The sequence below is a fragment of the Eurypyga helias genome, unplaced genomic scaffold (assembly GCF_000690775.1).
Source record: "Eurypyga helias isolate BGI_N326 unplaced genomic scaffold, ASM69077v1 scaffold9552, whole genome shotgun sequence".
Taxonomy (NCBI): Eukaryota; Metazoa; Chordata; class Aves; order Eurypygiformes; family Eurypygidae; genus Eurypyga; species Eurypyga helias.
The window spans coordinates 68,212-85,406 of NW_010237848.1; the positions used below are offsets into that span (position 1 = coordinate 68,212).

Here is a 17,195-nt window from a genome sequence, read left to right on the forward strand (position 1 = left end):
TCCTGCTACCGCACGGTGCTCACAGCCAACAAAAAAGTGCAAGAGAGTGGTGACGTAGGCCAAAAATGACATAATAAATGCAAACCTGGCTGCTCCAATGATGCTCATCTTGCACTTTTTCATTATGAGCCCTCCTAAGAAAATCCCAATACCTACAGGAGGTAAGGATGTCAATCCTAAAAGAGATTGTAAAAGGGGAATGTTAAAATAAAAGAGTCACAATGGCCTTAAGAGCCAAAGTCAGTCCTCAGGTTGACATCCCTGGCAGCTTTATGTTCTTTTATAATGATTCCGAGTGGCTTTGTGCTCAGCCTAATCCATGGGTTGCACAGGCTATTTCTGACATGCCTAACCCTCAAAATCCACTTCCATTGCAAAGCATTTCTCAGAAGTTGCAGCAATTAAACTTCCACACTGCATTAATTGCGTATTTCAGGTGCCTTTGCCATGTGCTGCAGTTTAACCCCTGTCAGCAACTGAGCACCACACAGCTGCTTCCTCAGCTCTTCCCTCTCCTGTGGGATGGGGGAGAGAATTGGAGGAAAAGATAAGAAAACTTGTGGGTCGAGATAAGAACCATTCAGTAATAGAAAACAAGTGAAATAAAATAATGATACTAATAATATGAATAATACTAAGAATACTACTAATACTAATCATATGTGATGAAAACATGAACAATAACAGAAAAAAACCACAAATTATACAACTGCTCACCACCTGCTGACCAACTCCCCACAACTTTTATACTGAGCATGATGCTTTAGGGAATGAAATACCCCTTTGGTCAGTTTGGGTCAGCTGTCCTGGCAGTGTCCCCTCCCAGCTTCTTGTGGAGAAGAAACAGGGAACGCAGGGCCAGTATGAGAAACTGAAAAAATCCTTGGCTTAATGTAAATATTGCTTGGCCACAACTAAAAAAGTCAGGAAGTTGTCAGTAACCTTCTCAGCACAAATGCATAACATCACATCATATAAGCTGCTGTGAAAAGAACGAACTCTATCCCAGTCAAAACCAGCACACTATAACAACATGACGTGACGTGACATAACATGATGTAATAACATAATTATTTATTTTGGTCCCATGGGCACCAAACCTGTAGTTTGCGTGCTGCCTTTATATAATTCAAGTTCAGGAGAGACCATCATTTACATCAACCTCTTCTACAATGAATTCAGTCCCAGAAAAAGCACGCCCAGAACTTATCCCCATGCACTGCTTATGGCATAAACAGTCATTGCACAGTGTAACTCACCTATTAGAAAGTTCGATTTAGACGTAGATTGCCCATACTGCTGTTCCATGTACTTTGGTTTGTAAGTCAAGAAACCAATAAAGCTACTGAACTGTAACAGTGAGCAACACAAAAGTGTAAAGTACATTCGATTACTCAGCACTTTTTTCAGGGAGGTATAGAAATCTGAAAGAAAGGGATATATGAGTTAGCTTTGAGAGATGCATGGCATAATTACTAGTGAGTAATCTACAAAATTTAGGGCAAAATCCTTCTCTCAGCTGTCCAAGTGCAAGTTTTACTGATCTTCATTTGTATGGGGGTACCTGAAAGCAAAGTGAGGTTCTTGAAAAGCACCTGAGGCTGAGTTACAGGACTAGCACCCTAAAAGAAGATGGAAGTATGGTGAAGGCCTGGGTGCTCTAGCGAGGTCTGCACATGAAGACTCAAGGGCTCTACACAGCAGAGACTTCTTTCATCTTACACAAGTATTATCGTAGGTTAAAGGCTAAGTGAGAGCTGCCTTTGAGGGGATACCCAGTGTCTTCCACTGGGATCTGAAAAAAGACAGGAGAAAGCAACTGATGATGCAAAGCCATCTCTTCCCACTACCTTTCCACCCCTTTCTTAGCCAACTTTTCCACTGTTCAAATTTCTTCTAGCACAAAATCTTAGAGGTAGGTGCCATTCAGGCAATGTTGCGTGGCAGATGGTGCATGCAGAACCTCACAGTCTTGAGCAAGGTCTTTGACTTCTAGTAATCTTCAGCACACTCCTCCTTTCTTGGGGATAGCTGACTGGTTTAGACTGAAGTGCAGGGGCGGTGAAATACTTTGCAGAACTCTTACATTCCCACTGTACATGGTGCCTGTCCCTTTTCCCATTTATACAACGTGCAAACCACTTGCCTTTCAGTATTATTGACCACTTTCTTGGCTTAGGTTTTGCAGGAGTAAGTTTATTCCTCGTGGTGCCCATGTTTTCCAAGAGACCATACGAAGTTTTGTCATTATTGGCTTTCTCCGGCTTTTTCAGATTCTTTGGCAGGAAGCAAAATGGAAGAGCAGCTAGGAAACTGGTTACTCCACCTATTAAAAAACCAAGCCACCACGCACCCACCCAGCGGGAGTCCTGTGGGGTGATACTGATGCTTCCTAGAATTGAGGGAAACAGATACAAGTTGAATCTTTCCATCCATTATCTGCTAAAATACCTACTTTTTACGCTATCTGACTTACAGTGGTAATGATAATCACCTAGTGAGAGACCATTCATGCAGTGAAGGCATCAGGAATCACACCCAGAATGGTGCTGCCATTTTGTGGCAACAATAATTATCTAATTATTATATAATAATTCCTATTATTATCTAACAATAAGAAACCAAAACAGGTGGCAGACAGGCCCCAGCACACAGACATTCTCCGTGGCATCAGTGAGATTAGCCATGACTCTAAACTTTGTATTGCAAGGAAGAGGAGGTTGTATTTTTAGGGTGGTTACATGTTGACATTTTTTGTGGTGGACTAACACTGTAAGGCTTTTCACCAGGTGACCAGAATTGGCTCACTGAATAAGCAAGAGCTGGCAAAAAGTGTATAATGTACTGCAGAAACTACATAAATTGTAAGTAATGTAAAATTCTCAGCTGAAAGGGCGGGTAATCCACCAAAACTGTAAAACAGCCATGCTACCAGGACCCTTTCACTAAGATCACAGTTTAGTAAAGCATCTTGGGTCTGTGAGTGTTCTTGGTACTAACTTTTAAAGTTAAACATGTGTTTTAATCCTTTAATCCTGAAATAAAATTCTAAATATGTTCCCTGTCTAATTCTGCCTTTACACTCAAAGCTTCCAGTAATTTAATAAAAGTATATAATGAAATCAATTAAATACACATAAATTAAATATAAATTATATTAATAGAATTATCATAATTAAAACTTATGCAGCTGTGTAGAGGAACCTATTATGAACAGGTATTAGCTTACTTTCACTTTTCCTCTGTTTTCCTTACCTAAATCCACAAATCCAATGTCCACGTACAGTTTTGCACATAAAGATCCCAACAGGAAACCAAACATTGGGCCCAACATGGCTATTGTGTGCAAACATGCTGAAAATACAAAGAAGCAGATGCAAGTACATTTTAATAGTTTAACTGTTTTTTCTACGGAGGATGATTGACCTTTAATACTACGAATCTCTCAGTTTATGTTGAGATTACCTACATACACAGGAACATCCTCCTCTCGAGCAAAATCATCAAGATAAGAGATGCCCAATGGAGTTATTGGCGTCTCACCAATTCCACGTAACATGTTTCCCAGAAAGATATATATCCACATATTTGATGATGGTTCTTTTTCACAGCCTGCAGATGACAGTTTACATCTTTAAAATAAATAGTTGCATGGGAAACAGTGACAAACCACAGGAAATTCAGCACATGAAATGATTATAGTTTAAGGTATTAACAGCATTTTCTTTATGGAAGATTAATGAAAGGCTTTCCACCTCATTATACTTTTTAATAACCTTTTAATAACACTTTTGTCCATTGTATTTGATTTCTAAAAATACACACAAGTATCACCCATCAGAAAAAACACTTGTGTAAAAACCATGACAGGTTGTTATTGTCATAAATACATTACCTGGCATATAGTACATATCTTTAACGTGAGAAGTCTGGGATAGTTTCTGGGGGACAGCCTTGCTCTCTCTCTCCCTATGTCCCATGCAAAGCAACATGTAAAACAGCAGTATTCCATATTATAAGCAAGATAATAGAAAACTCCATTTATTTCCAGTTAACTCTGTATAGTTTCATGTCCTCTCACACTATCTCTTCCCCCTCCCCAACTCTGGGTCCTGAGTAATTGAATCCCTTCAAACACAGTCTCAGTATCCCCTTTAATGTTAGGGTGACTTTTTTGTAGTTCGGAAGTGTGAACAGGAAAACAGCAGTCTGGATCTTTATAATTGGTGTTTGGTGAATTTTTCTTCTCTAAATGAGATGCACAAAGTGAATTTAAATGTTGATAATGCTCCCAGACAGCTAGAGACTGAACTTCGGAATCTAACTGAGCATCTTGCATGGGCGATGATTTACTCCACTTGCAACAAGGGTAAAACTCACTCCAGTATTGTACTTACACTTTCAGTTCCTTACCTGACTGGGAGGCTTCCAACAAGGTTTCATTCACATCTTGATGTACGGAACAGGGACTTACACTTGAAGTTAAGTTGGCTGAAGAAGCTGCATGCGATGTTGTCTCGTACTTATAACTGAAAACACACAATGTAAGGTTTAGCAGCAGTGTTCAATAGGGAAATACTATCATAGCAGGGCAGGAACCACTTGGCTGTTTCCCTAAAGAAAAGTCTTTGTTTAAATATCAATACAAACTGCTACTGCAGGAGCAAAAAAGAGAAAGAGTAAGAATTAAGCACATTTTGGAAAACCAAAACACTACAAAGAAGAACAAACAGAAGTTAGAATCATCTGCCTAGAAGACATAACATTTCAGGCTGGAAAATTCAAAAGAGCTCTTGGAAGTGATTCAGGCTGTGTTGAACTTTCAGTATCAAAATTTAGGGTCAGATCCAAGTGACCTCCCGATGCTGACCCCACAGTTAAGGAGAAAAAGAAGAATCCCTTGAGTGTTAAGTCCCCCTCTGCATCTTAGGTATGTATTTTGGGATGGTGGGGGAGGAGAGGAGGGAGGAGAAGTCATCCTCAGGTGGTACCTGTTTGCCTGATAATTAGCAATGGCTTTAGAAAGAGCTGTTTTAAAGTAACGAGTGCATAAGGTTAGTGGCTAAAAGACACTCTTTAGCTATATTTACAGGGAGCAGGGCAATGCTGCAGGGAGGCAGCTGAGCAGCTCAGGTGCTGGAAGCTGTTCAGCTGCTTTAGCATGATCCTATTCCCAGATATGAGCCCTGCTGAGGTGCAAAGTACAATTAAGAGAACAACATGGTAAAGCACACATTCTGCTTCTAGGAACTGGGATGGCTCAGTTAGACCAAGCAGACTTATTTTTCAGGTTGAAACAAAGAACATTCATCAGGAGAGACTGTGCAGAACAATTTTGTCATAAAAATTCAGTCCCAGGTTCATGAGAAATTGCATGAGTTTCCCAGTGCAGATGAGAAAGATACATGGTTTGACTGAAGCAGCAGAAAATAGAAGTCTGATGCTAATACAGTATCCACTATCAGGATTAAAAAAAATAAATCCTGTAGCATACCTACAATTATTCTAATATATTAGAAAGCAACAAAAATATGTCTTATTCTATATGCTATCACTGTCTCAAAGCTTTGGCCAGAAACATTATCACATATAAGCAACATGCAGTAGTTCTCTGAGCCTGGAGAATCATAGAATCACAGACTGGTTTGGGTTGGAAGGGACTTAAAGATCATCCAGTTCCTACCCCTCTGCCATGGGCAGGGACACCTTCCACTAGACCAGGTTGCTCAAAGCCTTGTCCAGCCTGGCCTTGAACACTCCCAGGGATGGGGCATCCACAGCTTCTCTGGGCAACCTGTTCCAGTGCTTCACTACACACATAGGGAAGAATTTCTCCCTGATACCCAATCAAAATCTACACTCTTTTAATTTAAACCCATTACCCCTTTTCCTATTACTACATTCCCTTACATAAAATTCCCCCTATAGCTTTTCTGTAAACCCCTTCAGGTACCGGAAGGTGCTATAAGGTCTCCCCGGAGCCTTCTCTTCTCCAGGCTGAACAAGCCCAACTCTCCCAGCCTGTCCCCATAGCAGAGGGGCTCCAGCCCTCTGAGCATCTTTGTGGCCTCCTCTGGACTCACTCCCAACAGTTCCACATTCTTCTTATGTTGGGTGTCCCAGAGCTGAATGCAGTACTCTAGGTGTGGTCTCATGAGAGTGGAGTAGAGGGGTACAATCACCTCTCTCAACTTGCTGGCCACGCTTCTTTTGATGCAGCCGAGGGTAGTCCAACACCTGCAAGTCCTTCTCCTCAGGGCTGTTCTCAATCTAATCTCTGCCCAGTCTATATTGCATTTGGGATTGCCTCGGCCCTTGTACTTGGCCTGGTTGACCTCCATGAGGTTCTCACAGGACCAGCCCTCAAATCTGTCAAGGTCCCTCTGGATGGCATCCCTTCCCTCCAGAGTTTTGACTGCACCACCCAGCTTGGTGTCGTCAGCAAACTTGCTGAGGGAGCATTCCATGCCATTATCCATGCCATTGACAAAGATGTTAAACAGCACCGGTCCCAGTACCGACCCCTGAGGAACACCACCCATCATTGGCCTCCACTTGGACATTTAGTTATTGACCACAACTCTTTGACTGCAATCATTCAGCCAATTCCTTGTCCACTGCGTGGTCCACCCACCAAATCCATGTCTCTCCAATTTAGAGACAAGGATGTCATGGGACACAAATGAATTTGCTTAAGTCCAGGTAAATGACATCAGTTGCTCTTTCCTTACTCACCAACACTGTAACACCTTTGGTGTCGTAGAAGGACACCAAAATTGTCAGGCATGATTTGCCCTTAGTGAAGCCATGTTGACTGTCCTAAATCACCTTATTTTCCATGTGCCTTAGCATAGTTTCCAGGAGGATCTGCTCCATGATCTTGCCAGGCACAGAGGTGAGACTGACTGGCCTGTAGTTGCCCAGGTCCTCCTTATTTCCCTTTTTAAAAATGGGAGTTATGTTTCCCTTTTTTGAGTCAGTGGGAACTTCACCAGAATTTCATCAGAAGATGAATAAAAATTAGCTTAACCAGCCACAGAAACTCAGTTTAACCAGCCATGTACATTTGGAACAGGAAAAACCCTGGGACCAGTTCTACCAGCACTGATCCATCTGCAGGCACTGTGTGAAGCTGAGAGGCTGCTTTGTGTGAGGAGCATCTATTTGCCACAGGAGAGCAAAATGTGTTGTGCAAAATCTTGCACAACAAGGCTCTGGTTTCTTATTTCAAGTAGCAGGTTTTCTTCTAGTGAATGTCTCTGTGGGTTGGTCTCCTAACCGAGTAAGCTCTGAATCCCTGATTTTACATGAGCGTTATAAATAAAGTTATATTTCACGTAGAGATATCCTCCTGTATGAAGTTACCTGCTCAGACCTTTGAGATGCTGTTCAAAACACAACAAACTTCTGGAAATCACATAGGTGGATTGTATACTCTTCATAATTTTACTGTGGTTCATAAGGGTTTGACTTTCCTGCCTACACGATACTGACATCTCTGTTAACAACCAATGATGCTGCAACCTTATGTTAACACCGATTTTCCCAATAAAGTGTTCTTACAGTTTACCGTTCAGGAAGAGTATACAATTCATTAAAGCAATAGCACCAGCACGGTAGCATGGTTGAAGGTTTTCACAGAACAATAAATTTTGTTTAAAACTTGAATTTTCATAGAATTTTTATATTTAAGTGTTTCCTCCTGAAAAAAAAAATATATCCTAATGGCGTTAAAAAAATAATTTCTTTCTTTGCCTCTTTTTGAACAAGTCTGACTGAAAACCAAAGCATTGTGATTTTCCTGTATTTTCAAGAAACTGAACTTTTACTTCAGATGAGCCATATTTTTCCATGCCAGATATAATGAACAACGGTGTGTGTGTCAAGCCTTATTCATTGCACACCGAGGTGAGGCTCTATAGGCCTTTGGAAATGTAAGACAACACCAAGTTTCACTCAAACAACAGAAAGCAGTATCCAATTCCAATATTAGGTTGCCCCAAATTAGTCTTGATTAGTACTTACTATCCCATGAAGAAATGAGGCATTGCTGTTAAAAGACTTCCCAAAGCCATAGTAAAGCATCCAACAGCTATTACTTTGGGCCTATGAAGTTTAGCTCCAAAGTAGCTTACAAATGCAATCACCAGCAAGTTACCTGGAAGGTAATGAACCAAAATTAGTGTCAAATGCTGTGCCTCGTATGTCTCTGAACAGTTTTCTGCATGTTACGGAGTATCAATTACCCATTTCAAAGCTCCCATCGATGAAACCCACAGTAGATGACGTCAGGTCAAACCTTCGTTCAATCTGAGTGATGGAACTTTTCATAATCGTACCAGACAAGGTTTTACTGAAGTAGCTGAATGATAAAGCAGCAAGAAATGCCTGAGGAAAGATTAAGAAAGAAAATTGGTGGTAGAGGCAGGGAAACTTGTCACGGAGGGATCAAATATATTTAAAAGTGTGTGGCGCAATCATCATCTTGGCATATGTTTATTACTCCAACTGCAGAGACAACATTGTGTGTGAATTTGTGTGTACCTTAATGCTATGGAGAGCCATGTCATTAAGCCATCTTAATGACCAGAAATCCTCCCCTTCCCTGCATTGTTGGCTAGAGGTTTTTCAAAGCAGAAATCTTATGGACTCTAGAATTTAAATTTGGCCAACACTTCACTGGGGACTACTTACCTTACTGACATCCTGAGGTTAAATTTATCAAAAAGTTGAGGCCCAGTGTTGGGCAGCCAGATTGGTGGGATTTCTAAATTTCTAGCTGTTGCAAAAATATAAATTTGCTAGAGGAAAAATACCTCAAGATAGATTTACTGACACTAGTCCAGCCTAAAATTAATCCTAGCCCCAATTATCTTCTGCTTGGGCCACACCACTTATTTTAGGCCGGTTCATAACTGGTTCTGACTCAAACATATCAATAGACATGTCATCAAAATAAAGGTTTTATGCAAGTTTTTATGAAATCCCAGTATGTGGAAGGTGGTACAGACTGACTGAGTTTACCTCTGTCTCAAGTGACATGTCTGTTGATTATGGCTATGTCGCCAGAATACCATATACCTCACAAGAAAAACTTAATATTCTTTATAATTTTATAGTTGTTTCCACCAACACACATTGCAGGTCTTGCAAATAAAGATGTATTTGATAAAAAGTTAAACTAAGTTTGTTTAAATATTATCCAACTATTTCAACAGAGTCTAAAAACAAATAGACTTGTCGCTCACTGGGTAAAAGTTCCAATACAACACAGCATTGGGTAAGTAAACAGAAGTAAATAGAGATTTAGACTTTGTAGAACTATCTACTGTAATAAATGAAGCCAACGCTGCAAGTAAAAGTTTGGAAATAGGTATATTTACCCTCCTTTTCTCAGGAATGTAGAGAAATTCTCTACAAAATGCTGACATTTTATATTTCCTGAGCTTCACCAGCAAAAAGTCTGTGAGAAACACCTTTCTTGCCTCACGCCAGTGCTACTCTCAGGGGTTTAGGCTGAAATCACAAACTGCTGTTAAACATGAAAACACAAACAAAAATGGCTTGGGTATTTTGGGTGTGAAAACACAATCCCCAGGTAAACCACAAAACACTGAATAGGGAGGTAAGGGAGAATAACTGTCTTCTGGCACCTCCAAGGTATTGTTTCTGTTAAACTCTAATTGCCATCAAGTCAGACATAGATCCACAGGTGTGCAACATCACCTGCATGTGTGGCGGTAAAGTTAGTCCTGTGAGTCTTCCAGAGACACCAGATTCTGTTTTTGCAGGTGTATATGGGTGGCGAACATGAGTCATATAAAATAAAAAATATAACAAACTGCCTGATACTTGAGCCAAACTATTTTGGATGCTTGAGAAGCTTGTGATTACCTATTTTTTTTCCCATTAATCTTTCATTTCACAGTCCTTTTTATAGAAAGAAATGTGTCTCTGGTTGCAACTCCACTGAGTTTATGGAATTTAACCAGAGATGAAGCTGGCTGAAGAAGTAGTTACAAGATAATACCAAACACATCACTCTGAAATCTTGCCCTTGTAGTATTTGCAGCTCAGCCAGAAGCAACAAATACTAAGGTTTTAACATGAAAGCAAAATTCTCATTAGTTTATTTGCTTTGTTCCATCAGTTCTTTTTGTGTGCTCCTGAAAGCTTGGATGCTTGTGGGAATCAGTGGACACTTTGACCTACAGCCCTGGATTAGATAAAAATCCTGGAATACAATTTACCTCCCTCTATTTTGGACCTACACGGGGGGGTGTTGATAGCAATCTCCAGACAATAGTGTACCATAGTCACCTGTTTTTGGATGAGGCAAGTCTTCCACTGGAGGTTTGTACCTCTCTCCAATGACCAAAAAGGGGATCTACCTATAAGTTACTTGAGACTAAATATGGTAAAGCAGGAATCTTAATTTTCTTTAGGACAAAGACAAGATCCAATGCTCCCTTGTACCTCCAGTGTGTATCCATTTCCATAAAAGATAGAGGGAACAGGAATGAAGTCATCTGTCATGTCATATTTTGAATAACATTTCTTAACATATGAGAACAGTAATTTGTGGTGATATTGATAAGGCACCAAACCTTCAAGCCACTGCAACAGGAAGTCGTCTTTTTGACTGGTGGATTTTTGTTTGCTTCATCATCCAAAAGCTGGGCAGGTTCTGCTTCCTGATTTGAGTCATCGAGATTGCTGGATTCAGTTTCCACTGTCATGGTTGATTTCTTTACTGAGTGATCTGAACCCAAGAGAAAAAACATAATAAATACAAAAGCACAAATGCCAAAATAGAGTTGCTTAAGGACCTTTCTGATGAAAGAGTAGTTACAGGAAAATGCTGAGATGTTGAAACTGAACCTTTTCAATGGAAAGGATTTGGCTCAATGACTTGGGTGTTTCAAAGTGTATGTTTGTTTAAATTCTGAAGTATCTAATTTTGTTATCTTGCTTTTCAAGTGAAATTTTCTTCCCCCTCCTTCCTCCTCCCCCCCAACTCTCCCCTTTTTCGTTCTAGAATGATTTTTAAGGCTAAAACCCAATGTCCACAAATGAGTAAGTGACAAAGTCTCCATCCAAAAATGAACTACAGGGACAACAAAGTCTAAGTGTTGAAGCAGATGGAGTGCAAGTGAAGCTATGAATTTGCAGGCCATGCAGCTTAGGACTCAATCACTGTTTTGGTAAAAGAGCTCTATAGTAACACCATGCCATCCAACGTATTCCTTCAGACTGGCCTGTGGATAGAATTCTCAGTGACAAAAGAATTTATTATTTTAGCCATCTGACCTCCTATAAAGGGATTATACGTTTCTGCTTTGTGCAATAGTATACCGGGTATTCCTAATCCACTTCAGTTCCAAGAGTGCTGTCTATATCCCCTGATGCATGAAATCATCTGCAGCTCAAAAGTTCAGCAGAACTGCTCCAGTTCCCCTGTAGCCGCAGATGACAAATCTTTCCCCTTCTTTGATATAACATATATTTTTATTGTTGAAAACCTGGATTCATGATTAAGTTGAATTTGGTTTTATTGCAAAGAAGAGTACAATACTTCACCTTTTTCTTTTCTTAGTTTCATAAAACTCTGTATCTGAGCGATGAGTAAGCAATTAAAAAGAATACTTTTGTGAAAAGCTGTAAGGAAGTCTCTGTATCTATTGCAAAGTTTAAAGAATGAAAACACTTGCCCGTTTGTGCAACTCCAACTACAAACAGAACAAATTTCTGAAGGAAGATCCAGATGCCACTGCAGAGCCTCTTGGAAAAAAATAGGTCACTTGAAACAAACCCTCTTCAGATCTGCAGATCTTGACAGACAATGGAGATAGGAGCATTGAAACTAATGACCCCAAGTCACAACTGAGAAATCATAGCTCACACGAACTGATTTCTTTCACATTTCACTTTATCCTCCTCATTTGAGAAAAGGGTGAAGAAGAGAGAGGGGGCGGAAAAATCACACAAAGAGAAGTTTTCCATGCTTGAATGGAGCTGAAAAAAGTTGGATGAACTTCTACAATTCTGGAAAAAGTCCATCTACAATTGCAAATCGCTGTGCTAGAGGCCATATGGCAGAGTAACAGTTTTCAGAGCATTTAAAGGGTAGGCATTACTCTAATGTATGATGGTGAAAGTTTTTCTTCACTCAGATGGAAGGGTGTTAATACCTACCGATATTTAGGACAAATACACAGACAGAGCTTTTAACAATTAGGGAGTTTCTTGGGCTTGATTTCATGAGCATGCCCTTAGGTACCAACACCAGCAGAAATAACTCCTTTCCCACTGCTCATACCTACTTCCCACTCTTCAATCATGTGCATACCACTGCTTCTATGGCTGTGGTGTAAATCTGGGTCAGAACACATACCTGGACAAAAACAATTGCTTTTCTTTTCCCTTGGCTTCTCAGACAGATAGAAACAAGAAGTAGAGGAAAGGATTTCCTCAAGTCCGCACAGCTACCAAGAGAAGTGCTTGTGAAATGAGATTCTCAGTGCTCAGGAAAAGCTAGTATACAAATACTTTTGAGTATCTGGTCCTCTGAAATTGATCTATTCCTTTGTAATCTGAAGATATCAGTTTCTGCTTGTTGTCATAGTACACTAAAGACTACACTAAGATCCTGGGGTAGCATATCACTGCAAGTCACGGGACTAAAGAAGTGGGTTTTTTTCAGTGGGTTTGAAGGTACAATGTGGCTTAGAATTTGAATATAAGGAGAGAGGAGTGAAGGCAGAAAAACATGAGATAAGAGGCAAAGTAGAGAAAAGAGAAAGGCCATTAAGTATCCATTCAGGTAACTGAAGAAGTTGAGATATTAGCAGGCCATCTCAGTGTGTGTTTCAGAGAAAGACTGTGAAGGCACAAGGAAGTAGGACAGTCAGGTTGAAAGCACGAGCAGTAAATATCAAAAAACAGGTTAAGCAGTTAGAGGTGAATAGTAAAAAAGTCATCCAGAGGCAGAGATTAGGGTACCAGATAAAGGATAAAAAAGAGATGAAAAATAAAGTAAAATTCATCTTTGTGGAACAAAAGCTGCTGGATGCACACAGAAAAATATGAAAATGGTTAGAAGGTGACATTTGGCTCAGTACTGCCACTGCTCAGCTCCTCCAGCGATCCAGGGGAAGGACTCCCAGGCAAGAATAGGGGTGAATGACACGTGTCTTACCATTGCTTTGCAAAGATGCTACTGGAGATGGTGCTACTTTTGCTGTGGAAGGGTGGGATGGGGGAAGGAAGTGAAAAGATGATGCAACCTGTGCTGGAGAAACATTAGAGTGAGCTGTGTGCAAGGTTCAAATATTGGAGCTGCTGAAAGCATCTCCTCCCATTCTCTGTTGACCATGGTCTACATGGAAATCTGCTAGAGACAGAAGAGACCAGAGCAAGGGAAATGCCATGCCACAAGGTTAGAAAAAAAGATAAAAAGTCAATTCACAACTGATGTCAACATACATTAGCTGCTGAAGTTGACAGTTTCAAGTGCTGATGAAGTTACTATTTTAGATTTATTTCAATAGTGGGGTTTTTTCATGTTTAATAACCCAAGGATCTGATTACAAGCTGCGGTGGGTTGATCCTGGCTGGAGGCCAGGTGCCCACCAAAGCTACTCTATCACTGCCCCCCTCAGCTGGGCAGGGGAGAGAAAATACAAGGAAAGGGTTGTGGGCCAAGACAAGGACAGGAAGGGGTCACTCAGCAGTTATGGTCACAGGCAAAACAGACTTGACTCGAGGAAGAAATTTATTTAAATTGCCAATCAAATCAGAGTAAGATAATGAGAAATAAAACCAAATCCTAAAACCACCTTTCCACACCCCTGACTTCTTCCTGGACTCAGCTTTGCTCCCAGTTTCTCTACCTCCTCCCTACAAGTGGCACAGGTGGACAGGGAATGTGGGTTATGATCACTTCATCACCTGTCATCTCTGCTCTTCCTTCCTCCTCAGGGGAGGACTCCTCACACTCTGACCCTGCTCCAGCTTGGGGTCCCTCCCGTAGGAGACAGTCCTCCACTAACTTCTCCAAAGTGAGATTTTCTTAGGGATTTCCCACAGGGTCACAGCCTCCTTTGGGCATCCCTCTGTTCCACTGTGGGGTGCACCCCAGGCTGCAGGTGGGTCTCTGCTCCCCTGTGACCCTCCATGGGGGCAGGGGCACAGCCTGTCCTCTCTACAAGGTCTTCAAGGGAACCTCTGCTCCGGTGCCTGGAGCACCTCCTCCCCCTCCTTCTCCACTGACCTGGGTGTCCGTAGAGCTGTTCCTCTCACATACTCCTCTCTGACTGCAGTTAATTAGGGTTTTTTCTTCCTGTCTTAACCATGTTATCCCAGAAGCGTTACCACTGTCACTGATGGGCTGAGCTCTGTCCTGTGCGTCTGTCTTGGAGCTGGCTGGCATTGGCTCTATCAGACGTGAGTGAATCTTCTAGCAGCTGTAGTCTGTAGTCTCCCCATCTACCCAAGCCTTGCTTCACAAACCCAATACACAAGCACAGAAAAAATATGAAGATTTCTGCACCAAATGTGTCCTTTCAGGTTTGACTTCTCTAAAATTATTATGCTTTGTTTGCCCAAGCTGTTCTGCAGTAGTAATGATCTGAGGTATTTGCATTTGCAGGAGGACGAGATCAGTCAAATAACCTATCGGCATTGTTTAGGTAGTATTCAACCTAAATAAGATTCACCCTGTGTTCTGTCCCAAGGGAAAAAGACAATTCTCTCTTCAAGAACAAACATAAGGAAAAAGAATACCAAAAATCCCCAAGCCATAACACGAGAATGATAGTTAACATTATTCCAGTTCCCTTTTGCATCATACCCAGGGAGCTTTTAACAAACAGCTAGTTACCCTTGTTTGGTCTTGTGCTCAGTACAGTCTCTTCTGAGAATAACTTTGGGTGGGGGAAGATCAAGGGTCTTAACTAATGAGATTGTTAAGATCCACGAATGTGGATCATCTATGTTGGTGGGAGTGGAGAGCATTCACATTGTCATAGGAAACTGCAGCACCTTGCACGTCCATTCCAGAGTACAGCAGTCAGCCTTGGAAAGGACAGCCACACACTTCTTCAGTGCCTCAGGGCATATGACCATGTCATAGAGGCCATGGCCTAACTCTGTACCTGTAAGGTAGATCTATTCTTAATGGACATTAAAAACTTTCAAGCTTGGTTTTCTACTCTCTAATTATATGCAAATTATTATGATTAAGAACACCAACTTAAACATTTTATCGTGAATAACCTGTATTTAGTTTACAAAGGTCAAGACAATAATTTGCTACAGATTTTGTAGATAGTTATGAGAGACAAATACAGTGATTGAAGGATTTCCAGAACTGAACAGACACTAAATCCTTGGGCTGTTTCTCAGCACAGTTGCGCTCTCAGGGTCTATACCACCATTCAATAGACCACCACATCACAAATCCAAGAGCCAGGTTTCATCACATAGTTTATAGTTTATAACAACTGTATTGATTTACACTATCTGCAGTGCTAATCCAATTGTCTTACTGATTTTTAAATACATTAAGGAATCATATTAAGACTTTTTAAGTTAATGTAATATGAAAAATGAATATCACAGTGTTGTGCAGGTCTACATGCTACTTGCATTGCTCATGACATATGATGCTTACTGTTCAGAGACACACATACAAATGTATGGTGCCATCATTAAAGTATTGACATTTACAACTGAATTTTATTGGTGTTAGTGGTCACAGGAAATGCAACTAGTACTGCACAGCTAATGATGTTCATTAGCTGCAAACACTAAATGGCAACACTTTAAGACAAACAAAAAGAATATTAAAGAAGTTCCTACCTAGTTTCTGTATCCACAACAACAGCAGTTATACTGCCACACAAATAGAGTATTCTCTCCTTAAGCAAAGCTGTGCTGGTACTTGGTAGAAGAATCATTAACTTCTAACACAAACTATGGTTTAGGCAGTTTTAATCTTGTCTCCTCCCAGTTCTGCCCTCTGTTAAAGGTCCCAAAATACATGTTTATCCACAGTGGTCAAAAATTAATTTGGTAGAAAATGTTCAAGTGTGTTCCTTTTGTACACTCTTGTGAAACACCTTTTTTCCTGAGCTAGTCAGGTTTGTAACAGTTCATACCTTGCTGGCATTTATAAACGGGGAGTTCCAACTGGTTACTGATAGCTAAAGCGCATTTTGATATGAAGTTTTATTTTCATAGTTTATGGCCTAAGTCCATTCAGCTGAGGCCTGCTACTGCCAACCAAGGACTTGCAGGAAGAGAAAATATAATGCCTTGGGTATATTGAACAAACTGGGTGTTCAAGAAACACTTGTGACTGGAAGACTCCAGATTCATAGTTCAGTGAAGTTAACAGCACAGGCAAACCCAATGTGAAAGTATATTGGGGCTATTTGTACTTTGGATCAGCCCTTTACCTACTTACAGCTCTAGTTCAAGGAAACCTGCACTGGTTTCCTGAGAAGTATTTTATTTGACTGTGCCCTTGTTGTGCATTATGCCTGATTCCCGAGCATAACTGTAATTAAAAAAGAATTCCTTCTTAAAGCCGGTGGGCTATGACTACCATCTGCCTGGATGTTCCAGCAAAATGTGCCATTCCTTGTAGTTGTGCACCCTTCCCAGTACGGCAGTCACCACACTTATTTTACTTACTAGGAACAATTACAGCCTACTTCGTAATGCTGACCTTTGGAAAATCTTAATTAATTTTGCCTTCAATAATGTTACTGGCTATAGCTTGCACTGCTCATGGCCTTTCTGACTGTCAGCCACACAGTTCCCTTTAGTTTCCCAGAACAAGAGACATCATCAAGAAAATGGTAGTCACTCAAAAGCTGTATGTAAGGGCAATTCAACTGCAAGCATTAGTAAAATTATAAATTAAGAATGCAGGAGGATTCCACATCAAATAATATCCACTCTGTAAACTCAAAAGTATCTTTGTGATAAGGCGAAGCCCTGCCTTGAGAAAAATAAGAATTGCAATCCCTCCCACTCCATTCACTTCTAAGGCTGCTGCAAAAGATCAGTCTTCTGATAAATAGGAACCTTCTTTTAATTTCCAGCCATGATCAAATTATATTCTGATTTTGAACTGACAGGTTCCTTTAGCTTTAAAAGCTCTTGCTCTCAATTTGACACCTAGGACT

At 40.6% G+C, this 17,195-nt stretch overlaps 1 protein-coding gene across 1 annotated transcript in view; it reads right to left on the reverse strand.

Moving 5' to 3' along the window:
- LOC104506615 (solute carrier organic anion transporter family member 1C1-like) overlaps positions 1-16,008 on the reverse strand; it is a 23,192-nt gene extending 7,184 nt beyond the window's left edge. Inside the window, exons 1-10 of the mRNA XM_010147618.1 lie at positions 15,862-16,008; positions 10,608-10,762; positions 8,247-8,388; positions 8,026-8,158; positions 4,414-4,529; positions 3,466-3,612; positions 3,256-3,354; positions 2,147-2,392; positions 1,260-1,424; positions 1-176 (exon numbers count right to left, since the gene is read on the reverse strand). The exon at positions 1-176 is cut by the window's left edge and continues 32 nt beyond it. Coding sequence (XP_010145920.1) covers positions 1-176; positions 1,260-1,424; positions 2,147-2,392; positions 3,256-3,354; positions 3,466-3,612; positions 4,414-4,529; positions 8,026-8,158; positions 8,247-8,388; positions 10,608-10,739 — 1,356 coding nt within the window. The 5' untranslated portion in view covers positions 10,740-10,762; positions 15,862-16,008. The remainder of the gene's footprint in view (positions 177-1,259; positions 1,425-2,146; positions 2,393-3,255; positions 3,355-3,465; positions 3,613-4,413; positions 4,530-8,025; positions 8,159-8,246; positions 8,389-10,607; positions 10,763-15,861) is intronic.
- Positions 16,009-17,195: the final 1,187 nt, after the last annotated feature.